This window comes from Schistocerca nitens, chromosome 2, assembly GCF_023898315.1.
Source record: "Schistocerca nitens isolate TAMUIC-IGC-003100 chromosome 2, iqSchNite1.1, whole genome shotgun sequence".
Classification (NCBI taxonomy): domain Eukaryota; kingdom Metazoa; phylum Arthropoda; class Insecta; order Orthoptera; family Acrididae; genus Schistocerca; species Schistocerca nitens.
The window spans coordinates 346,312,101-346,338,481 of NC_064615.1; the positions used below are offsets into that span (position 1 = coordinate 346,312,101).

Below are 26,381 nucleotides of genomic sequence, written 5' to 3' on the forward strand. Positions count from 1 at the left end.
ATCCACCCTCCGTCGCATGGAATCCCTGATGCGCTGATGCAGCCCTGGAGAGTGGCGTATTGTATCACAGCCATCCACAATACGAGCACGAAGAGTCTCTACATTTGGTACCGGGGTTGCGTAGACAAGAGCTTTCAAATGCCCCCATAAATGAAAGTCAAGAGGGTTGAGGTCAGGAGAACGTGGAGGCCATGGAATTGGTCCGCCTCTGCCAATCCATCGGTCACCGAATCTGTTGTTCAGAAGCGTACGAACAGTTCGACTGAAATGTGCAGGAGCTCCATCGTGCATGAACCACATGTTGTGTCGTACTTGTAAAGGCACATGTTCTAGCAGCACAGGTAGAGTATCCCGTATGAAGTCATGGCGGTGAATCGAGAAAGTACTGTACATACTGACGAAACTAAAATGAGCTCTAACATGAAAATTAAGCGTTTCCGGACACATGTCCACATAACATCTTTTCTTTATTTGTGTGTGAGGAATGTTTCGTGAAAGTTTGGCCGTACCTTTTTGTAACACCCTGTATACAGCTAAAGTTGCCATTATTGCACTTATGTATACACCACAATGGTGTTGATAAACAAGGGATGTATAACACTTTCCATTTCCGTGAGTGTATGTTATAAATATACCTTCCGACGAGCAACAGGTCCTGGTAGTTATTGTGCCCACTCACGGTCATACGTCTGGCGCCTACGGCCGATTTCGTCGCATCGCCTGTCTGGACCCACCGAAGAGCCGAGCCGTCAGGGTGGCGAACGGGGGTGGCGGCGGGTGGCCGCGGCCGAAGGCGAGGCGAGAGACAAATGCGCCGGCGGCCCGCTATTGCTTTCCGCGACGCGGCGGCAGTCTGTGAATCGAGAGCCCGGCCGCGCATGCGCACTCGGCCCGCCGCGACCCTCCCACCTCCGGCGCCCGGCGCAGCTCGCGGCGGTCTGAATGGACGGTCAGTAGCAAGGCTGCCGCAGCGGCAGCAGGTCACCGGGGAGCGTGCGTGTGTCGCCGTGTTGTCGGTGCGGTCGCGATCGTGTGGTGCGCTCTACCAGACAATGGATAACGGCGGCGGGGCCGCGCTCGAGGATATCGACTGCAAGATCGTGCTCGTGGGAGACTCCAAGTGTGGCAAGACGGCGCTCGTCGAGAGATTCGTCTCGGACAAGTTTGTCGAGGTGAGTCCATGTCGGCACGGAATTCCGAAGACGCGGCGGTGTGAAAGCACTGTTCTGTGTGTTTTTGGGCGCAAGGCCCTAGCACACGTGGGGCGCATTCCAGGTGCGTCCATCTGTTATTGTTGGCAACTGTGGAAACTGTTGCACGAGAGCTGTAGAAGCTGTCAGATTTTTACCGCGTCCTGCCGTTAACGCTTTGTCAAAGTCAAAGGAAAGCATCGATATAGTTTTGGTTTATCAACATAAATGCATTTAGTACATAGTAATGCAGTTTTTTTTTTCCTTTCCCAACAGCACACAGACGATTGTCTATTTGTGAGGTAATAACCATTTTAAAAGTGATTTGTAGAAACATTTTTTCCTGCTCATGCTGTGAAGAGCAGTAAACCTGATGTTTGAGTGTGTGTTGTGTTCACAGACATCACTCTTCAACGACAGTCCCAGATTCTAGCACCTGCTGACACATATAGTCACCTGATTCCGTTACACAGACCGCAGCTTGGTTAACTAACTTTTCACCTTAGAAGAGAGACAAGCGTCACTTTCTATAGAGTTGACATTGAAAATTCTTGACGAAGACCGTCTCTATATCCAGAGGAGGTGGTGCCTATTTGTTGTGTGAAGATGCTCACTGGATTATGTACCAACAGTTTTGCCCAGCCTGCGATCGAAGTTATCGAAACACAGCTGCGCATAAATCGGCTTTAAGCACTCTTTTTTTATGAGAAGGAAGTACACTGAAAATTTTAGAAACTTTTGATTTCTCTGAAGTTCATAGACTGTGTGGCATTCCTGTTGGAATTTACGCGCTTCTTGTACCTTTTTACCCTTTCTACGCTGCAGCAGGTAATTGTTGGCATTTTTAGTGTATTGGCCCAGTTATTAGACATTGATTAGGATCAGTTTCGTGCTCTGAAGCAGAACTTACCCAAAAAATGCGAATCGCTTACCATATTATTTCGCTTACAATTTTCTAGAGAGCAGTTCACATTGAGTGTTGTTGCTTCCTACAATTTAACAAAACGAATCATGAGACACAGAGATATAACGTTGCAGCGAAAGTATAAATACTGCGTAAGGAGTGGTAAGCATGCGCTTTGAGAGGAACTAAGTAATGCCGTACGTTGAATACGTTCAGAACTAAGGTGATATTCGCTCAAATGTACCATTTGTAGGTACACACATATACCCACTGAACAAAGTCCCTCCCCTACCCACGCAATCGCACAGAATTGATTACCCTAAGAAAATTTAGTTGTTGTATTGGAAACGTACGTAGGGTGTTTTTTTATCTGCGAAAAATGCGACAAGAGCCATCGATATTTTCCATGGAAATAGAATATGCTATGTTCACTACAGCACTGTCCGCCCCCGGTAGCTGAGTGGTCAGCGCGACAGAATATCAATCCTAAGGGCCTGGGTTCGATTCCCGGCTAGGTTGGAGATTTTCTCCGCTCAGGGACTGGGTGTTCATCCCCATCGCCGAAGTGGCGTCAAATCGAAAGACTTGCACCCGGCTAACGGTCTACCAGACGGGAGGCCGTAGTCACACGACATTTACTGCAGCACTAACTTAATGGTCCCGAGGAGCATAATTAAGTAATTTGCATAAAGTAAGGCGTACTGAGTTGTGAATTTTTGACTCTAACGTGACATTTCAATGCTCTATCGGAACAACTACCCAGCACCGATTCTCAATAATGTACTTCCTGTAGCTCAGTAAGGACAACTCTTGGCAGCTTGGAGCCAACTTGTACTTTCAAAAGGGCGCCCATTCTGCACTGTGGCACCCTAGTATTGCGCGTCCTCCCTGTCTTCGATTTTTGGTATTCTTTTCTAGTCGCTGATGCTCAATGTCACTGAGTTCGACGACTGACGTGCATTTGATAATGTTTGCATCCCTGATTGTTTAATCAAGGAATACGATCCGAGCAGATATTCTCATTTACAAGGGTTTTGATATCCTGGATAAACACCAGCTCGAAAGGTCGACAGACAGTGTGACAAAACTGTAGTAGAAGAAGATCATCGTGTAGTGCGGAAGCGATGATGCAACTGCCGGCGACTGTTAGGACAGCTCAGCTGTTGAGTCACTGGCGCCACCAGACGGCGTCAGTTCAGATTCCATTCCCGCCAGACGTTCCGAGGTGCCGTGGAATGCGAGTTCTTGTGCGCAAACGGTAAACTCCAGTGCTGATGCAAGTACGGGACTCAAATAGCTATTTCGGGCTTAACGGAGAACGGGCTGTACTGAGTTTCCTGACAGGTAGAGCTAGCTATTAATCGTGAAACTGAAATGTGAATGACATCATGAGACAATCTTGCTAAGAACGTGCTCCTGGGCGTTGCTCGTTGGCAGCATTTACATTCCCTACAGTCGCCTCTGCTCGCGAAGTTTAGCGTATCTGTAAACGCCGATGACGTTTGTACTTACTTTTTCGTGTCCGGAGATTTGTTTCAAAGCCTTTCAGCCCAATGTCGGGCCAAGTCCAATGTTTCTCTCTTCTCAAGCCATAGTTCGTCAAGGGTACACCTTGTGGGGCCGATGGAACACTGTAGAAGGTGTTCCATATCCTGAACTTCACCACAGTCGCATTTGTTGTCTCCTTCGTCCTTGAAGCCCCATTTGACTTGGTTTGCTATAACTGGTGCTACGCCTGTTCTGATGCGGTTCAGTGTTCTCCAAATGTTCCAGCTTGATGTACTGCCGCTGGGTATTTCTCGCGAGGCAGGGTAGTCCTTCGGAGGCTCGTTCAATTCACTAGTGAGAAAGCTCTTGCGGGATTTAAGTCTGCTAGGTCCACATGAAGAACCATGCAGAGGGTGGCGCTCGTCGAAAATCTGTTTAAATTTTTCTGTATGTTCGTGCGCAATTCTTCGGGATTCAGGAGATGAGAATCCAGCTGCTTTGTATATTTTCCCAAGTGGAGTGTGTTTCATGCACCCTGTTGTTAGCCTGCATGTTTCATTAAGGACTGTAGTGACTTTTTTGGCATGTGTGGATCAGGACCATACAGGGTATGCATATTCTGCCGTGGAGAAGCAAAGTGCTTGAGCAGTTGTTCGTAATACAGTCGGACTAGCTCCCCATTTACTATTCGTCAGTTTTCTTAAAATATTGTTCCTGGCAGCAACTTTATGGCAGGTTTTTTCACAGTGATATATGTACGTCAGTGATCTATCCAGCACGACACCAAGGTATGTTGGTTTGTCCGTATGGTCCAGTTTGTTGCCATTCCAGGTGACGTTCAGCTTCCTGTTTGTCTGTTTTGTGCGGAGGTGGAAAGCGCTAACCTGTGTCTTAGATGGATTTGGTTTGAGGGAGTTCTCTTTATAGTATTCAGACATTACGTGTAGCGAGCTTTCTAATTTCCCTTCTACTTCCTCGAAGCTATTTCCTTGCGCTGTAATGGCCACATCATCGGCATACAAGAAATGGGTAGTACGTTCCGGTGTTTGATAATTGGTGTATAGGTTAAATATTAGGGGGGCCAGCACACTGCCCTGGGCGAGACCGTTCTTTTGTAATAACTTGGTCTCAAGAAAACATACGATGCACAGACCGAGGTGTTGAGCGTAGTCGAGTGTAATTTTTACATTAATGGATCAGCTGAATATTGATGGGTGTGACACTTATTCTGTATAACGGACTCTGTAAAATCGATTTTATAATCAAACTTCCGGTTCACAATTGCCAGTCACATTTCGTTCTGATTTTCTATTGGTACATCCCCAATCCTATTGTTCCCATATAATCAGCGATTCAGACTCAAGAATTAATCGTAAAAGACATTGCTTAGGAACGGCGAGGTCTTTATTTAAACCTGTTCTCAGACTGTTCCCGGAATTCGTTTCTTCATATCTAATACATGCGGTTCTAGTCGCTCCAGTCCGGAGCCGCGCTGCTGCTACGGTCGTAGGTTCGAATCCTGCCTCGGGCATGGATGTGTGTGATGTCCTTAGGTTAGTTAGGTTTAAGTAGTTCTAAGTTCTAGGGGACTGATGACCACAGCAGTTGAGTCCCATAGTGCTCAGAGCCATTTTTTTCATATCTAATACAATCCAGCTCAGAACCAAAGTAGTGAAGAAAGTAAGATTCATGCAACGGTGACTTGCAAATCAGGATTTGCTCTCATCAGAAAAATGTTTTCTGATATTAGCATCAGAGCTCTACAAGTGCTCGAAGGAAGGTTAGAGCCCAGCCTCCAGACGATATGGCCTTTAACGACTGCGGAATACTTAAAAGGACAAAGGTAGAAGAGTTGATGTGGAATCACTGGTAAAAACATCCCTTTTAAGTGACCAGGTGGGGAGGACAGTGGTGGGACACGGCTATGGGATCCGTCTTCTAATAAGAAGACAGTGTTGTAACCATTGTACCATATAGTTAGGTTCGTGTTTGAATGTCGGCCTGTTAAACTTTTTAAGTGCACACTATTTTTTAACAATTGAGCAGAAGAATTTCGTAGTGTCGCGTTGGTTTCAGTTCAATAATACAAAAGACAATTCTTTCATCTCTTGTTTCTAATGACATCCTATTAACTTCAGGAGTGTATATTAAGGACTTGGGAAACTTTGTCTACTCACTCTCTTAGGTATTCACTCAGTTTCTTCCTGTTTTCTTGGATTTGGTTTCCTAACATATATAGATATTCGATTCATTTTAGTTGTCTCGTCTATTGTACCCTGACCACTATGAGAAATCCCATTTTGGTTCCTTTTTTTGTGGATTAATGCCTCACTAATAGGTAATAAGCTTTTCGTGCCATAAGTGTGGCAGGTAAAAATAACGTCTGCCTATTGGGAAACCTACTTCATCAAAGCAACAATCAAAATATTTGTGCATCTATATCTATAGTTAAGGCGTGTGGCGGAGGGTACTTTACGTCCCCCCCCCCCCCCCTTCCAGTCGGGAAAGGTTTGAGGAAAGAATGACTGGTGGTAATCTTCTGTAGGAGACTGAATCTCCCAAATTTTATGTTCATGGTCTTTTCATGGGATACACATAGAAAGATGCAGTACATTGGGTAGCCATTGTAGGACCGTACGCTCTCGGAATTTTAGCAGTAATCCACACCATGAAGCAGAACGCCTCTCATGAAATGCCTACCACTGGAGTTGCCTGAGCATGTGCGTGATACTTCCGCGCTTACTAAATCACCGTATAACGAAACGCGCTGCTCTTATTTGGATCTTCTCCATTTCCTCTATCAATACTAACTGTTAAGCGTCCCAAACTGATGGGCAATAACGAAGTATCGGTAGAACGACAGTCTCAGAAAATACGACATATAAATGATTAAAATACGATTACACAGAGAACAAAGTTCACACGATTCACAGACAGATGGTGCACACGATTTCCTCAAGGTAAATGACGGATGTCGCGCAGAAGGGCATCTTACCAGAAAGTTCAACAAAATAAATCTGTCAAACAACGATAATAGCAGACAGCGCATAACGTCATAACGCAGGAAAGTGTGAGAAAGTCGTCTTTGGGCGTCAGTCCTATTTCATGCGACGTATATTCAGTGTAGGAAAAGCGAGAAGAAAATAAGAGAAATTATAGAGCTTTCCGAGGCATATGTAGTTTCTTTTTCGTCGCCCCATACACGAAAATAAGACGAGACGATGTGTTTGTACGAAGTATACTTCTCCATGTACGATGACATGAGGAGTGAGTCTGTAGAGTAAACGCCACTGTCATTTTGCTTTTACGAGGGAGACTCAAAGATATAATTATCGCGGCGAATATAAGAAGTTAATTAATTTATTGTTTTCCACAGTTACGTATCTACAGTCGCGGTAAACACAGAAATCCCCGCGTCACACTACCGTAGCACGCCGCTAAGGGACCCAAAGCAAAATGACCGTGCTCATCGATGTAGTAAAGTCTCGCGTAGTAATTCATTTTCCCTATTTGAAGGTTGGTAGATGGAAAGGCGGTCAGGATCTAGTGAGCATCGGGTTTGTAAGGATGATTGGAACAAAAGAGAAATATTCCAATTGTAAAACTGATCATTTTTCCAGCATTATTTCTAATAATTAGTGGATACATCAGTGCCTAGGGAGACCACCGACTGACTGAGTGGATCTACTGTCCAAGAGGATAGGAGAGGAACGTCTGATCGGGTCGAGAGCTGGCTGGAAAAAGGGGCAGGGCTCCTGGCTCCACCGCGCTCCATAGTCCGGACCCCACCCTCTCGTACCATTTCCAGTCTATTAATTCGTGGCCTACCGACGCTGACCTGCAAGCGTTACCTCGTCAGCGACGCTGAACCAAAGCGTCATCTAGTCAGCATTTCCGGCTGTGAGAGGGTTTTAGCTTACGGCTAGTATTTTTTGCCAGCTAGCCCAAGTGGACCCATGGCTGCCGAGGAAACGTCGTTACTCGCAATGAAGAATAAAAATTTTGCTTGAAAAAATCTATTTTCTATACAGTCTGCCGGCCCATCTGTACGCGAGCAAACTGTGATAAGTTGGTGGAAGAGTACGGCTCCAATGCACCTTCACATGTCACAGTGGTAAGGTGGCGTAGACGCTTCCAATGTGGTCAAAGAAGTCTGAATGACGAAGAACAAAGTGGCAGACAGCCTCTCTATGAAGAGCCGGGAATCGCTAAAGAAGTGAAGGCTTGGTGACCGAAGACTGCCCGTACCCGAATGGAAGCGATTGCGGGGAAATTGAAAATCAGTCGCGGGGCATTTATGAACATCTTGCACGACAGTATGAACATGTCAAATTGACCCCCTGCTGGGTTCTGTTACTGCTCACATCCATTCAAAAAGCCCGCCTAACTGCGGCATAATTGGAAACGTCAGGCCAGTTCAATGATAAAGACGTCTCATCACGATGGAGGAATGCCGAGTGTTCCACTACGACCCCGAGCCAAAAGACCAAGGCAAAATATTGAAATATGTGGATCCACCGCTGCCGAAAAAGGAGAAGACCCAATCATCATCGAGCAAGGTGGTGCTGAGAGTTTCTTTTAACTGCCGTGGTGTGGTTCCAACTGGTTACCTTCGTAAGCGGCAAACCACCGCAGGAACATACTAGCGAAGTCTCGTGAGGTTGTTTCAGGAGGCTATCCGAGAGGGCGTTTCCCTCCTCGTCAGTGCTCCAGTTTGCACTACACAGAACGCAGTCGTTCATGCTGCTTCCTTGGGCTGTCGAATATCGCTTCACCTCTGTATTCTCCTGACACGCCACCCAGTGACTTCTTCACTTTCCCCAGATGAAGAACCCATTGCATGGGAAGCATTTCCAGAGTCACAACAAGGCCATTTTAGAGATGAAACGTTTGCTGAACAATCGAAACGCAATCGTGTGGCGGGCCCCGTATTTAAAGGGTTTTGAAAGACTGGGTTTCGCTGATAACTGTTCCAACACCCCGTCCGCGAGCGCGTAAGTTCACAAATGCGAAGGCGTACAGAAAAGTAATGCCGCCGAATTTTTTGCGTGAAAAGTCTTAAAGCTTTTTAAATAAAACATGATACACTTTTATTCCTAATGTCTACATATTTATTTCTCAGCATAGTCTCCCTAACGTATTCTTAATGTCCACATATTTATTTCTCAACGTGTGAAAAGTCTTAAAGCTTTTTAAATAAAACATGATACACTTTTATTCTTAATGTCTACATATTTATTTCTCAGCATAGTCTCCCTAACATTTTCTTAATGTCCACATATTTATTTCTCAACGTAGTCACCCTCCCGACGAACACATTTCTCCCAACGAGAGACCAGTTTGTTGATTGCGTCCCTGTAGAATGTTTGACATCCATCACGGAACCACAGAGTCACCTCTTTGTTACACGCTACAATTCGGGGCCCTCTAGCTGCAGAAGCCTGCAGATACACGCTAACACAAAAGGGAAAGACGACGTACCACGAAATAATTATCTGAATGGGACGGAAATCGGTATATGTGTCTTACATGTACAGACAAACAAATGGTTACAATTTCAGAAAAATTCGATGATTTATTCGAGAGAAATAGCTTCACAAATAGAGCAAGTCAATAACGCGTTGATCCACATCCGGCCCATATGGAACCAGTTGTTCCGGCTTGGCATTGATTGATAGACTCGTTGCATGTCCTCCAGAGGAGTACCGTGCCAAATTCTGTCCAATTGGCGCGTTAGGTTGTCAAAACTCCGAGATGGTATCCCATCACTGTCCAGGGCATCTTCGTACACGTCTTCAGCCTGGAAACTCATCTACTGGAGTAGAATTGTCTTCATAAGTCTCGCTTCAAACAGCGCCAGTGACCGGCGAAGACGTATCTGGAGACACCCCAGAGAGCAATGGAATATCAGTCTGACTGTCACCCACCATACGGCCCAACAACCAGGAGTGATGATCTGGGGGTAGGGCCCCTTAGGAGCCCTTTAGTTGTCCTCTGCGGCATCCTTGCAACACAGCGGTACGTTGACGATATTCTACGCCCCGGTTTGTTGTCTTTCATGGAAAGCCATCCTCGGCTTACATAACAGCAAGATAATGCTCGCCCGCAGACGGCAAGAGGTTCTACAGCTTGTCCTCGAGCTTGCCGGACACGACCTTGGCCAGAAAGGACGCCGGATCTCTCCCCAGTTGGGAACGTTTGGAACATTATGGCCAGGGCTCTCCATTTAGCTCGGGATTTTGACGATCTAAGGCGCAAATTCGACAGAATTCGGCACGATGTACCTCGGGAGGACGTCCAACAACTCTGTCAATCAGTGACAAGCCGAATACCTGCTTGCAAAGGGGCCAGAGATGGACGAGCGCGTCGTTGAGTTGCTCTATTTGTGAAGCTATTTCTCTTGAATAAATCGTCCACTTTTTCTGAAATTGCAATCATTAGTTTATGTACAAGTATGCCACATCCACCGATTTCCGTCCCATTCAGATAATTCATTCTTGGCGTGTCGTTTTTTTGCCTTAGAGCGAGCATTGACTTGAAGAACAAAGATGTCGAATATTAATAACATTTGTTTTATTTAAAAAGCTTTAAAAGTTTTTGCATAAATTCGGAGCCATTACTTTTCAGCACGCCCTCATAATATGGCTCAGGTTAACTGTACCTTAAGTAAAGAGCCTAGCAAACATAACCTCCTAAAATGCGCAACGGATAAATACTTGATGACTTTTTCTGTTCCTGAACACGCATCTGACTTTCTACACACGCGTAATTGGTACAGTGGCACAAGTTCCAAAGGGTAATCCGCTTCAAGCAAGGAATAATTATTTCCCACTAATTTCCCGTAATATTCATCTACGCCCAAGTAGAAATGAAAGCTCGCCGGCCGGAGTGGCCGAGCGGTTCTAGGCGCTTCAGTCTGGAACCACGCGACCGCTACGTTCGCAGGTTCGAATCCTGCCTCGGGCATGGATGTGTGTGATGTCCTTAGGTTAGTTAGGTTTAAGTAGTTCTAAGTTCTAGGGGACTGATGACCTCAGATGTTAAGTCCCATAGTACTCAGAGCAATTTGAGCGAAACGGAAGCTCATATACTCATACCTTCTCAGAATATCAATAAAAACGAGGAGTTACTTGAATAAAACAATGTCATAATATATTCTGGAAAATACATTTACGATTACTGCGCCTCTTGAAAAATTACTAACTCCCGTGTAAATCAAACGATATTAAGTTAATTTCAATGTTAATAAATCCACCCCTGAGCAATAAGGGATTAGCATCAGCGTCGAAAGAATAGAGTACTACGACTGAGGGATTAAAATATATTTCGTATCTTATTTTTAATCAGCAGTAGCTTCTGAACGCTCTTTGCTCGCCGAACTGTTGTCTAGTTGCCCGTCACCGCTTACGCCGTGTCCGATCAGGTTCTCCGACTCCTGAGGGGTTGAAGTACTGCACGCCGGCACGTTGCTCACATGAAATAGTTTTGCGAGAACTTTAATACAACGACTGTCCTCCTCTTCCAGTCCTAATTTCATCCCCAGCTTATATCTTTACGCCTCTACCTAGCACTGTTACAAGAATTGGAACTTTAATAGTGGCAACTATTTATTTACAACTTATAAAAAATAGATATATATTCCAGAGTTCCCCTGTCCCTCAAAGTAGTCACCAGCCTTGTGTATAAGTCGTTGCCAGCGTTGTTGGAAGTCATAGGGTATCCTTAGCAGCGTCAGTTTTGTTGGTAGTTCCAGTGGAACGGTCTATTGCCCGGCGAATCTCTGTAACAGATCTGAAGCGAGTGCCATCAAGTGCTTCCTTCATTTAGGGACCAAGTTGAAGCCACAGGGGCTTATTATGCCCGGGGAGTGTGTTGGGTGGCACAGCCCTTTCCAGCCCCATCGGTCGAACAAGTCAGTCACAACTTGCAACGTGTGCGCCCGAGCACTGCCCTGCTAAATGGTGGGCTTGTCCTGTGGAAAGTGCCGCCGCTTCTTTCCATAAACTGGTCTCAGTGTTCCATAAATGAAGAGCAAAGAGAAAAAAAAACGGCGGCACTTTCTGCAAGACCCGCCCATCATTTTGTACGACAATGCTCGGGCGCACACGGCGCAAGTTGTGACTGGTCAACTGGGTCTGGGAAGTGTTCTACCGCCCACCATACTCCCCAGATTTAAGCCCTTGTGACTCTAATTTGATTTCTAAATTGAAGGAAGCACTCATTGCTACGCTCGCAGGTTCGAATCCTGCCCCGGACATGGATGTGTGTGATGTCCTTTAGTTAGGTTTAAGTAGTTGTAAGTCGAGGGAACTGATGACCTCAGATGTTAAGTCCCATAGTGATTCGAGCCATTTGAACCATTTTTGAAGCACTCGTCGGACAGCTCCAGTCGAACCATCAACGCAGCTAGCGCTGCTAAGGATGTCCTACGACTTCCGCAACGCTGGAGTGGGTTATACACAATGCTAGTGACTGCTCTGAAGAACAGTAAACTTTGAAACATAAGTCTATTCTGTATAAGTTCTAAATAGATAGTTGCCACTATTTAAGTTCGAACCCTCATACTTTAAAAGTATCGATTGTCAGCAGAAATGTGTCGCGTTGAAAACTAATTACGAGGGCTATTCCGAAAGTAAGGTCCGATAGGTCGCGAAATGGAAACCACGGTAAAAATCAAAAATGTTTTATTTGCAACAGTTAGATACACCTTGCAGCTACTTATCTCCATAGTCGCCGACCCGACTTAGACGTGTATCGTAGCGTTGTACCAACTTTCCCATACCCTTGCTATAGAAGGCAGCCGCCAGTGCTCTCCGCCAATTCTCTACGCTGGCCTACGGCTCGTTGTCTTGTGCCGAAATGTTGTCTTCATAACCAGCGGTTCATGTGACCTGAGCTGAAACTCAGAGGGAGACAATTACGGGCTGTAGTGTGGGTAATCTCACATTTCCATTTGAAAACGATGCAGGAGCATCTTCATTGCCCCTGCAGAATGCGGCTGAGAATTGTCTTGAAGACGAAACAGCACGACAGTTATGTAATGTTAGCTGCATAGCTTCAGGGGAAATTTCTCACCAGGCCCCCGTACTTGGCGGCAGACACTATTTTCTAGACATCTTTACGCGCTCACTGCGAGCTCAGAAATGAGAAGAGCGACGTGATGCTAACTGGGGTTATACTAGAGACACTACCCAACACATCTGTGCAAAGCTTTATCGGATTTTCATAGTCGTTTCCATTTCGTGACCGATCGGACCTTACTTTCGGAATAGCCCTCGTATGTAGAGAAGTTTCGTGGTTCCGGGTAATTTTCGAGGTCATAGCTATAATTTTATGAGTACCCCTCGTAAAACTGAGTTGTTCTTTTTGTTTCACGAGCAGCAGTGTGGCTAACAGCTTTAAGAGCCCCGTAAACGAACAAACTTGTCTGTCAAATGCGCCCTTGTCCAGCCGCGGATTTGTCAAATATTTACGCACAAACGAAGTTTGTCAGCTCCACCTCACTTCGAAGGAGACGCTGTTCGTGTTCGTATTTTGGCGGTCGTGAGAATGCCAGCAAAAGAAGACAAGGCAGTCCTGGCACTGACTTTGGTACTGCGTTTAAATAAGAAGAAAACAAGAAGCTGCTCCAGCAAGTGGATTAAAATGAGAGAGAGATTTGCCCACGAAAATCTGCTGAAGGAAATATTACCCTCAGAACCCGATGATTATATCAGATTTCTTAACTGGACAATGAAACCTTTGAAAACCCCTTAAGGCCCTCGTAAAAGTGGAAACTTCTCTGTCAATTTTTTGTACGTCCATCCTTTTGACTGGAGGTCTTAGGAAATACAACCGTTCACTGTTGTAAGAAAATGAAACGCCTACAGGGGTCCTTATGATCTTATTTATTGTGTAGCTACCAGTTTCGGCGCTTCACTGGGCCATCTGCAGGCTCTTAGTTGATGTTAAATGGGTTATCACGATCTATATATACGCTCCATCAGTGGCCAGCATAACTGGTTTACGCAGACTATCTGTAACAGTGATGTCAACACTCCAGCCATCCTGACGATAAGGACGGCTGTAGGTCTTTCATTTTCGTACAACTTCTCTGTCAAATTCGCTCTTACCTAGCAAAGGATGTGCCAAACAGGCTGTCACAGGTACCAAGAAAGACTGTCAGTTTAACCTCCCATTTGAAGCAGAAGCTTTTCGTGCATGTTTTACTTTGGCACTAGCGGGAATGGCTACAAATGCAAACAAAGCATTTCTAACATTGACTCTGGGACTGTGTTTAAAGAAGCAGAGGAAAATTAGACGTTGGTCCAGAGAACTGTTTAAAATGAGGGAGAAATATACACATGAAAACCTATTAATGGAAATGTTACACTCAGAGACATGATTTCATCAATTTTCTGCTGGTGGACACTGAAGCGTATAATAACTTGCGTAGACTTATTGGCTCTCACACTGAAAAAGAAGATACAAGTATGCGGAAATTTATTCCCTACTACTTGCTACTCTAATGACAGTTCATTAAAATACACTACTGGACATTAAAATTACTACCCCACGAAGATGACGTGCTACAGACGCGAAATTTAACCGACAGGAAGAAGATGTTGTGATATGCAAATGATTAGCTTTTCAGAGCATTCACACAAGGTTGGCGCCGGTGGCGACACCTACAACGTGCTAACATGAGGAAAGTTTCCAACCGATTTCTCATACACAAACAGCAGTTGACCGGCGTTGCCTGGTGAAACGTTGTTGTGATGCCTCGTGTAAGGAGGAGAAATGCGTACCATCACGTTTCCGACTTTGATAAAGGTCGGATTGTAACCTATCGCGATTGCGGTTTATCGTATCGCGACATTGCTGCTCGCGTTGGTCGAAATCCAATGACTGTTAGTAGAATATGGAACCGTTGGGTTCAGGAGGGTAATACGGAACGCCGTGTTGGATCCCAACGGCCTCGTATCACTAGCAGTCGAGATGACAGACATCTTATCCGCATGGCTGTAACGGATCGTGCAGCCACGTCTCGATCCCTGAGTCGACACATGGGGACGTTTGCAAGACAACAACCACCTACACGAACAGTCCGACGACGTTTGTAGCAGCATGGACTATGAGCTCGGAGACCATGGCTGCGGTTACCCTTGACGGTGCATCACAGACAGGAGCGCCTGCGATGGTGTACTCAACGACGAACCTGGGTGCACGAATGGCAAAACTTCATTTTTTCGGATTAATCCAGGTTCTGTTTACAGCATCATGATGGTCGGATCCGTGTCTGGCGACATCGCGGTGAATGCACATTGGAAGCGTGTATTCGTCACCGCCATACTGGCGTATCACCCGGCGTGGTGGTATGGGGTGCCATTGGTTACACGTCTCGGTCACCTCTTGTTCGCATTGACGGCACTTTGAACAGTGGACGTTACATTTCAGATGTGTTACGACCCGTTGCTCTACCCTTCATTATATCCCTGCGAAACCCTACATTTCAGCAGGATAATACACGACCGCATGTTGTAGGTCCTGTAGGGGCCTTTCTGGATACATAAAATGTTCGACTGCTGCCCTGGCCAGCACATTCTCCAGATCTCTCACCAATTGAAAACGACTGGTCAATGGTGGCCGATCAACTGGCTCGTCACAATACGCCAGTCACTACTCTTGATTAACTGCGGTATCGTGTTGAAGCTGCATGGGCAGCTGTACCTGTACACGCCATTCAAGCTCTGTTTGACTCAATGCCCAGGCGTATCAAGGCCGTTATTACGGCCAGAGGTGGTTGTTCTGGGTAGTGATTTCTCAGATCTATGCACCCAAATTGCGTGAAAATGTAATCACATGCCGGCCGTTGGTGGCCGAGCGGTTCTGGCGCTACAGTCTGGAACCGCGCGACCGCTACGGTCGCAGGTTCGAATCCTGCCCCGGGCATGGATGTGTGTGTTGTCCTTAGGTTAGTTAGGTTTAAGTAGTTCTAAGTTCTAGGGGACTTATGACCACAGCAGTTGAGTCCCATAGTGCTCAGAGCCATTTGAACCATTTTGTAATCACATGTCAGTTCTAGTATAACATATTTGTCCAATGAATACACGTTTATGATCTGCATTTCTTCTTGGTGTAGAAATTTTAATGGCCAGTAGTTCACCACAACGTGGGAACATGTAGCCCACATCGTCCTTTGACGAATCGCACCCCAGCTTGCATGTTATGCGTAAAGGAAGGAGGAAATTAGTGTTTAACGGCCCGTCGACAACGAGGTCATTAGAGACGGAGCAGAAGCTCGGATTAGGGAAGGATGGGGAATGAAATAGGCCGTGCCCTTTGAAAGGAACCATCCCGGCATTTGCCTGAAGTGATGTAGGGAAATTACGGAAAACCTAAATCAGGATGGCCGGACGTGGGATTGAACCGTCGTCCTCCCGAATGCGAGTCCAGTGTGCTAACCACTGCGCCACCTCGCTCTGTGTTATGCGTAAAACTATTGATTTTGTTCGTAACGTCTCCTTGCATAATATAGGCCTATTGCTGGGCAAGATATGGTACCTCTACCATTTTGATGATTGTAAGACAACTTTGTTTTTATCCTTGATCGTAGTTTCCATAGTTGTAGAAACTCACGATACAATAAGGTAAATTGTAATAAAACATTTTTTTATTAGACTCTTCGCCGAATCATTGACACAAAGTCCGCCGTTTTGTCGAACTTTTCGTCAGTCAAAATTTCTCGCAAACGCAGTATATGATTGAAAAACACGTCAAACAGCACCGTACACGGCCAAAAGTTTGCAGACCGTAGTACGGTTTGACAAATTGTTTGATGGTGTAAGGGGACGAGCGCCAGCTAGTGCAGCGGTAAAGAGGCCGCCCATTTGACAGGTGAACAGTAAGGCGGGCCTTAGCGTGTGGTTTGCGCAGCGCCACAGAGCTGTAGGCACACAGACAGTCGGTGAGGCAGCAGTTGGCTAAGCGCTCCGCGCGCCGCGTGGCTTGCACAAGCAGCTGTGTGCTGGCCGGGTCACGTCAGCAGATGCGGCTGCAGGCAACCCGACCCCGCAGCCCGGGCTCGTGCTGTCCGTCACCTCGTCTGCCCTACCCTACGGCTGCGACAAGTCCGCCTCTTTCTCTTGCGTTCTCTTATCTTCTTCTCTTCCGCTTCTCCCACCTTTTGGAATGTTCTCACAGCCAGCTCACGTTTCTTTAAGCACACCTTTGCAAACTTCTCTCTCACACATCATAATACAACAAAAATAACTGACTGACGTTTCTGCGAATCGAGTGGTAGGGCCAATCCACCAGCTGTTCGTTTTTTGTCGGGCGCCATGCAGGCTTTCCGTACTTCGAGTGAAGTTTGCAAATAGTGATCAGAATTTCGCCATTTTTCGCTTTCGTGAAATGCACAGAACAACAGTAATGTTTGCAGTAGGTGATGATAAATAATCTGAATTACAGATAACAAAAATACAAGTACAGAGGCGTATCGGGAATATACCATTCAGTGTCTATATATATTACATAAATATATGTGTGTATGTTCCACATCTCCTCATAAATCACTGGACCAATATCAACCAAACTTGGTACACATATATCTTACTGCGAAGCAACAATCAAGAGCCGGCCGGAGTGGCCGAGCGGTTCTAGGCGCTACAGTCTGGAACCAAGCGACCGCTACGGTCACAGGTTCGAATCCTGCCTCGGGCATGGATGTGTGTGATGTCCTTAGGTTAGTTACGTTTAAGTAGTTATAAGTTCTAGGGGACTGATGAACTCAGAAGTTAAGTCCCATAGAAATCTACTCTGTAGGAATCAGCATGGGTTTCGAAAAAGACGATCGTGTGAAACCCACCTCGCGCTATTCGTCCACGAGACTCAGAGGGCCATAGACACGGATTCCCAGGCAGATGCCGTGTTTCTTGACTTCCGCAAGGCGTTCGATACAGTTCCAAATGGGTTCAAATGGCTCTGAGCACTATGCGACTCAACTTCTGAGGTCATCAGTCGCCTAGAACTTAGAACTAATTAAACCTAACTAACCTAAGGACATCACACACATCCATGCCCGAGGCAGGATTCGAACCTGCGACCGTAGCGGTCACGCGGTTCCAGACTGAAGCGCCTTTAACCGCACGGCCACACCGGACGGCGATACAGTTCCCCACAGTCGTTTAATGAACAAAGTAAGAGCATATGGAGTATCAGACCAATTATGTGATTGGATTGAAGAGTTCCTAGATAACAGAACGCAGCATGTCATTCTCAATGGAGAGAAGTCTTCCGAAGTAAGAGTGATTTCAGGTGTGCCGCAGGGGACTGTCGTAGGACCGTTGCTATTCACAATATACATAAATGACCTTGTGGATAACATCGGAAGTTCACTGAGGCTTTTTGCGGATGATGCTGTGGTATATCGAGAGGTTGTAACAATGGAAAATTGCACTGAAATGCAGGAGGATCTGCAGCGAATTGACGGAATGGCAATTGAATCTCAATGTAGACAAGTGTAATGTGCTGCGAATACGTAGAAAGATAGATCCCTTATCATTTAGCTACAATATAGCAGGTCAGCAACTGGAAGCAGTTAATTCCATAAATTATCTGGGAGTACGCATTAGGAATGTTTTAAAATGGAATGATCATATAAAGTTGATCGTCGGTAAAGGAGATGCCAGACTGAGATGCATTGGAAGAATCCTAAGGAAATGCGATCCGAAAATAAAGGAAGTAGGTTACAGTACCCTTGTTCGCCCACTGCTTGAATACTGCTCACCAGTGTGGGATCTGTACTAGATAGGGTTGATAGAAGAGATAGAGAAGATCCAACGGAGAGCAGCGCGCTTCGTTACAGGATCATTTAACAATCGCGAAAGCGTTACGGAGATGACAGATAAACTCCAGTGGAAGACTCTACAGGAGAGACGCTCAGTAGCTCGGTACGGGCTTTTGTTGAAGTTTCGAGAACATAGCTTCACCGAGGAGTCAAGCAGTATATTGCTCCCTCCTAAGTATATCTCGCGAAGAGACCATGAGGATAAAATCAAAGAGGTTAGAGCCCAGACAGAGGCATACCGACAGTGCTTCTTTCCACGAACAATACGAGACTGTAATAGAAGGGAGAACCGATAGAGGTACTCAAGGTACCGTCCGCGACACACCGTCAGGTGGCTTGCGGAGTATGGATGTAGATGCAGATGTAGTGCTGAGGGCCATTTGAACCATTTTGAACTTACCGAGAATTATTACAGCGAGCATAGTGGTCTTTAACCATTTCTCTCGCTGCATATACCCCACAGTATAGGGTTGGATACCTAACATCTGTTACATTGCTTAGTACCCTCTGCCATGCTGTTCGCAGTTGTTTGTAGAGTGTCGAGGATGTTTGTGAAAAGTCTGAAATTTAGGAAACCAGTGTTGCGAGGTGCAGGGGCGTGCGACAAGTGTGTGTGTGTGTGTGTGTGTGTGTGTGTGTGTGTGTGTGTGTGTGTATGTGTGTGTGAAAGAGAGAGAGAGAGAGAGAGAGAGAGAGAGAGAGAGGATAGACTACACAGAGAGAATGCGTGCGTGCAGTGCCTGCCGTATTTCGCCATTTTCGTGAGGAATGCAGTATGCGGGGTACCTGGCAGCCCCTCTCGCCGGTGTCTTACACGTGTCCTCAGAGCGCCGGGACCATGAGGCAGTGAGCAAAGCGCGGCGCGCGAGAAATTAATGGAGGGCAGGGAGGCAGGCGGGCAGCGGCCGCGCCGGCCACACACGAGCCTCCATTGTGCCGCCCGCGTTTGTTCCGTGCCTCCGCCGTGCGCCAAACAAATGCGGGGCACTTTGTTTCCCGCTGCGTTATTCCTTCTGCTGACAATCTCGGGGCTCTGCGGGCCTACATTCTACGTCTCCGAGACGAATGTCGGGTGTCTGGCAAACAGCGCGATGCACTACCGGTCTCCTACTATTCGTCCAGCCAGGGTAAGGGAAGTTACAGCCTCATCAGTCAAGTCGGGAAGATCGAACTGAATCTAAATCTACATTTATATTCCGCAAGTCTCCCAACGGTGTGTGGCGGAGGGCACTTTACGTGCCACTGTCATTACCTCCCTTTCCTGTTACAGTCGCGTATGGTTCGCGGGAAGAACGACTGCCGGAAAGCCTCCGTGCGCGCCCAAATCTCTCTAATTTTACATTCGTGATCTCCTCGGGAGGTATAAGTAGGGGGAAGCAATATATTCGATACCTCATCCAGAAACGTACCCTCTCGAAACCTGGACAGCAAGTTACACCGCGATGCAGAGAGCCTCTCTTGTAGTCTGCCACTTGAGTTTGCTAAACATCTCCGTAACGCTATCACGCTTACCAAATAACCCTGTGACGAAACGCGCCGCTCTTCTTTAAATCTTCCCTATCTCCTCTGTCAACCAGACCTGGTACGGATCCCACACTGATGAGCAATACTCAAGTATAGGTCGAACAAGTGTTTTGTAAGCCACCTCCTTTGTTCATGGACTACATTTTCTAAGGACTCTCCCAATGAATCTCAACCTGGCACCCGCCTTACCAGCAATTAATTTTATATGATCATTCCACTTTAAATCGTTCCGTACGCATACTCCCAGATATTTTACAGAAGTAACTGCTACCAATGTTTGTTGCGCTATCATATAATCATACAATAAGGGATCCTTCTTTCTATGTGTTCGCAATACATTACATTTGTCTATGTTAAGGCAATGGAATAACATTTTATACTCATAAGGCACCTAAGAAACTTTGGATCGATTTTTGTCGTGATTTTCCGAGTCGTGCGTCCTAATATTTTAACCACGTGAGATGTTAGGGGTCCTCCTTCACCACACAAAATTTCGGAAAAGTCCCGGACCCCACGGTCGTGCCGTCTCCTTGTAAATGTCAAAAAGTATCAAATTAGAGCGTAAACTCAAGTTTCTCTGCTTTCTTTTCACCTGTGTAGTCTTAATAACAATGGAATGCCGATCGATATTACATATTATATTTCATGCTTTCTGAACAAAGCTTGGGAATAAACAAGATAATTTAAGAAATAAAAAGAATAATGCTTTGTGAAATGATTCGTTTAAAAGTAAGCAATAAAGCAAATTAATGACAGATCCGACACTCCTTTGAATTATGCTCGAAATCATATACAGTAAATGAGCTGCCAACTAAACATTTGAAACTCAAATTTTAACTTACTATCTTACAATTTGATAGAATAGTAGAGCATATTTGTCTGGTGGAATTTTATCAAGTCGTCTCTTCACTTGGCTAACAATAAGCATTTCAGCTGTTGTACATAATTGCTAACGTCATTCAAAGGTGAGTAAAATGTTTCTCTAATCTGTTTATTTCTTAATTTCAGACAAATCATTTGAAAAACAAATATTAAACCGGCTTTTTAAAAAATTTTTATCTCCTTCCAAGTTGTCGGTTTTTTTTTTTTCCCGCGAGACAAATTGCATAGTTATAACTAATGGAGGTGGCTCAGTGGTTACCACACTAACCTCGCATTCGGGAAGACTATGTTTTAGATCCACATCGGCTCATCCAGATTCAGGTTTTCCTTGATTTCCCTAAATAGCTTCAGGCAAATGCCGGGATGGTACCTTTGAAAGGACACGGCCGATTTCCTTCCCCTTCCTTGAAACAATCCGAGCTTGTGCTCCATCTCTAATGACCTCCATGACCATGGGACGCTTAACTCTATTCTTCCTTCCTTTACAGTGTGAAAAATTAAGTTTCTCTTCGTTGTACATGATCAGTGTCTCTTGTTGGTCACACTCAGCATGATTTTTCCTTCGTGGGGAACCACAGTCAGGTGGAACTTCTTGAAACAAATTTCCACCATTTGACTGTAAATAACTATTCATTTGATTCACACAGTCATGATTTCGACGTCTCATGTGCAAGATGAATGCTACAAAATGATATCTGACATTTGATGGCATTAATTCAACCTTCACTTGAGAATGGCTACAAAGGCGATATCATGATCGTGTGAAACAAATGAGTAGTAATTTACAGTCAAATGGCGGAAATTTCTTACAAAAAAATTTGATATACATCTCACAAGCAACAGCAGCATCAGACTATGGGCCTTTCAAGTATTTCGTAAGCAGAGAATTTTGTTAGACGAACTGTATTTTCAGCGTAACTCTGGCCGAGTGAGGTGGCTTACTGGTGCAGACACTTGATTTACAGTGGGGAAGACCGGAGTTCAATTGTCTCTTTGAAAAGGAAAGAACATAGGAAGATTAATATTTCACCTCAAGTCAATGGCGAGGTCGTCGGAGATGTAGCACAAAGGGAAAGGATGGTGGAGGAACATGACCATGTCGGTGTCAAATTATCGTCTCAAACTCGCCTTAAACAATTTACAGAAACCACAGAAAATGTAATTCTGCCGGTCCGTACGAAAATTTGAACCACCGTTCTCCCGAATACGAGTCCACTCGTTACTTTGTAGATGTCACGGTCCATTTCCTTCCTCATCCTTCTCCAACTCCAGCTTCCGCTCCGTCCGTAGTGACCTTATCACGAGACGTTAAGACTCTAGTCTTGTTTTCCACTCATTGCAAACGACCCCATTGCTTTATACTGAGCTTGTGTGATCATTCCAATTCATATCCAGATACAATTTTACTGCCAGATATTTGTGTGACAGAAGTTATGAATCCCAAATCCTGGAGACTTCTTACCTTTTTTTCACCTTTCGCGAAGTTCACAGCTTTACATTTCTCCATGTTAAGAACTGTCTGCATGTTACTCGTGCATCAGGTGTATTATTTTTTTGCACATCAAATTTCAGCGCCCACGCTAATCTCTGTAGCTTGACATTAGTGGCGAACAATGGTAAATGTGTGAAGGTGTATCTTCCAGCATTGAAACGCAGCGTTATTTGCTGCCATTAGTTAACCCGCTGTATTCTACGACCCTTGTACTCTAACGTTCTTATCAGTGGCAAGGTCTTGAGTCTGGCTGTAGACAGCGGTACACACTTTATGTTCTTTTGGAATCGATGAAAGCTTTGATACCATACGGCTTCTGATGTTCGTGAAAATACAATGCAGTTACGTTTCCGTTACGATCGTGATAGTTACTTAGAATGGAACTACCACTGCTGGATCTCATTCCCTGTGATAACTGTGTAGAGGAAACAAACTGACCACTCAAACGTGTCAGTGAAACACGGAGTAGTTTCAGTCGTTGTTACCTTCTGTTCGTCATTTGTTTCAGCGACAGCCTCCAAATTTGTACTAACACCGCATGTGTCTGTGCGCATTCCCTTTCTTATAATACGTGGCAAAAATTAATTTCTTCGCACTCATCATTAATGAACACAGTAAAAATATTATTTTCAGCATATCGTGCTCGATGTCTGCCAGCATTCTTATACATTCATATTTAGTATGCTTTACTATTTGGGGCCAAGACAACTTACGAAGCTTTTGTATACAACTTGTATACGATTTTGAAACACTCGGGGCAATTTCTGGCTAGACATTACATGCACACAATAGGGGAAAGAATTTGTTTCCTCATTAAAGATTTGGCATAGGTGGGAAAGAAGTACAAATACACTGACCGTCGGTCACAAATAGTAATTTATGTCGACGGCGTGTTGGCTACATTCCGTTCGTGATGGAACCGGCAAGCATTTTATTTCATTAACTGAACAATCAAAAACGGAACTCCGAGCAGCATCCAATTAAACGCCATGAAATGTTTAAACGGAACTCACTGTGTTTGAGTAGAGTTGCTTATAATGTATGAGCTTTCGTAGTGTGTGGCGACAGGGGTTTGGGGAGGGGATGGGGGGGGGGGGTGGCGGGAGGAAGACAGCTCAGATTTCGATTAATTATCTCCTAGGAAATGTTGGCTTATTCGTCAACGTATAGCCGTACGTAATCACAAATTTGCTCCTGAACTTCTGGTGATACTTTTGTTACGTCCAAAAAGGGAAATCATAGTTACATTCTTTGTTTGGGTCATACAGTAACATAGACGCTTAATGTAATTCTGAAGCTAGCAGCAAAATTTCAGGTGATCTACGGCTAGTTGTAAGAGTATTGTACCTCATAACTCGCCTCTGTTATCGAAGTCACTGACCAACGGGGCTCGCCGGGAGATACCCCCTTTCCAATACTGCCTCTTGTAGAAATTTTCGCCACCGACATTTGATCGACAAGTGAAGAAACGTGTGTTATACTGTTGGACGTATCGAGACCGCTTTGGATTAAACCGCTAACCTCTTCGCAAGATGTGATAGCATGTAACACAGGGTAACACAGTCGGCGGCCATCCGTCCGCGGACGTTAAGTTTCATACAGAACGCTGAAGAGGAACCTGTAAACAGTATTTCACTATCTTCAGCTAATAGTTATTAGAATTGATCTGGTTCGAGCCAATAACAAGGTTGAGTAACTCACAAGTCATACCGTTGCACTAATGATGAACTTATTTCAAATCCTCTTGTGCTAACATCACTCAGCCGGAGATGCGGCCGAATTTCAGAATATTCTCTTCTCTTTACTATTGATGAATGTGCAAAACAGATAACTCATAATTATCAATAATAGCAAACGGCTACGAGAGAGTTTTATTTATGTAGGAGAGAGTTTCTAATTCAAACAATCTTGTGTCAGTAATCCTGTCTCCCGAGATGTGGTTTCTGTTCCTAGGCGGAAACGTTTCGTGTGCATCAAGAATATCGGGCAGGTTTTGACATCGCCATGAGGCTGGCTGGTTGCTTCCTGTGATAAATAACCACATATACCATAATTCATACACTGGATGTGCACGATTAGCGTAGCGTTAAGTGCTAGCTTCCGAGATAAACCGGGCAACTGCACGTAGCGGGTTAATGACAGGGCATTTTTCCGCCTTTCACGTTGAGTGGTTTGCTTGGGCAATTTCCTAGGAGATAATTAATCGAAATCTGAGCTGTCTTCCTCCCGCCACCCCCCCCCCCCATCCCCTCCCCAAACCCCTGTCGCCACACACTACGAAAGCTAATACATTATAAGCAACTCTACTCAATCACAGTAAGTTCCGTTTAAACTCATTCTGGGTAGATAGTGTGACTTGATGACCTAGTGATTATGTGCCAGACGACTAAATCAAAGGTTTGATAACCGGTCAGTCCTAGGATTTTCATCAGTCGCTTATCACTCCTTTCACCTCTGCCAATGTTTGTTAATGCGAAAAAAACCACATTGTACCGAGGTTCGAAGTCCACGGAAAAGTATAAGTCTCCATATAGGCTACCTGACTGAGCTTGTCACTTCAGACGTCGGAGAAGACAACGACATAGAACCTCCAATATGACCATGCCTTATAAATTACCGTTGTGTCTCAACCAGTCTTCGGATTGTGACAGTTTAATTTTTAATTTTTTCGAGTTCTCAGAAGTGTTAATTTACCACATTTACGATTGAAGTGCCGCGAGTAACGTCTGGAAAGACATTATAACTGAGAAAATTATTAAAAATTACGGCTTTGGCATCGTTTCCATTTAGATTACTGAATTGAAACACATGTCAAATTTGGAAATAATAGACGATATTGCTGTAAGAAGAATAGAAAACATCCTTTAGAGTCCGATTCCAGCGTTCACTACAGACTCTGGCCGCTGCCACGCAGATGAAATATGTTGGCACTTGGGACCGAGTGGAGAGACGCAGTGGTTAGCACACTAGATTTCCACTTGGGAAGAGGACGGTTCAAATCCGCTTCGAATCATCCAGATTTAGGTTTTCCGTGGTTTCCTTAAAATTGCTTCAGGAAAATGCCGGGATGGGTCCTTTGAAAGCGCACTGCCGGTTACCTCCCCCATCCTTGAAAAATTCGAAGTTTGTGCTCCGTCCTGAAAGACCTCGAACTCGACGGGACGTTAAACAAACTTCCTTCCTTGTTGCAGCTTCAGTGATACAGCACGAGGGCACCTGTCACAACGAGACCATGGAACGGTTCTATTCAAATGTTATCATCACACGCGTTAAGACATTTTTTCCCACTGGGAGACGAGAGGATCAGTCCCAGCTTTGTAGAACACCATCGGCCGCTGATGGATCCTCAACCGCTCCCACTCTTCCTCTTCTTCGTTCGACTGAAACCGATGTCCACGCATGTCTTTCTTCAGGTTGCCAAACATGTGGAAATCACACAGGAAGCGTCGAGCTTATACGGAGGATGTTGCAGTGTTTCCCAACCAAATCGCTGAATCGCAGCCTTCGTCCGATTGGCAGTGTGGGGGCGGGCGTTATCGAGAGTAAGAATGATTCAGGCCTGCAACATTCCGACAACCCGAGGGCAAACGGCAAAGCCAGCGGAGGAAACATCATACATCTCTCCCGCCAAAGAAATCCAAAGCTGTTCACCTAACTTCTGGTAAGGTCATAATGACTGCAGTGCCCTCGGGTCGCCGAGTTCCTCGAGCGCGGAACCACAATCAATGCGCAGCGCTATGAAGATACTTTGCAGCCCGCATCTCGTGGTCGTGCGGTAGCGTTCTCGCTTCCCACGCCCGGGTTCCCGGGTTCGCTTCCCGGCGGGGTCAGGGATTTTCTCTGCCTCGTGATGGCTGGGTGTTGTGTGCTGTCCTTAGGTTAGTTAGGTTTAAGTAGTTCTAAGTTCTAGGGGACTTATGACCACAGCAGTTGAGTCCCATAGTGCTCAGAGCCATTTTTGATACTTTGCAGAAACTGCGACTCTTCATAGAGTCAAAACGTCAAGCAATGTTGTAGAATGGTATCATTCTTTTGCACGATAACACCCATCCACACACTGCTAGTCGGACGAAG

General features: G+C 45.3%; 1 protein-coding gene across 1 annotated transcript in view; it reads left to right on the plus strand.

The window, feature by feature from the left end:
* The first annotated feature begins 966 nt into the window (after window positions 1–966).
* LOC126236162 (rho-related GTP-binding protein RhoE-like) overlaps window positions 967–26,381 on the plus strand; it is a 302,277-nt gene continuing 276,862 nt past the window's right edge. Inside the window, exon 1 of the mRNA XM_049945248.1 lies at window positions 967–1,172. Coding sequence (XP_049801205.1) covers window positions 1,053–1,172 — 120 coding nt within the window. The 5' untranslated portion in view covers window positions 967–1,052. The remainder of the gene's footprint in view (window positions 1,173–26,381) is intronic.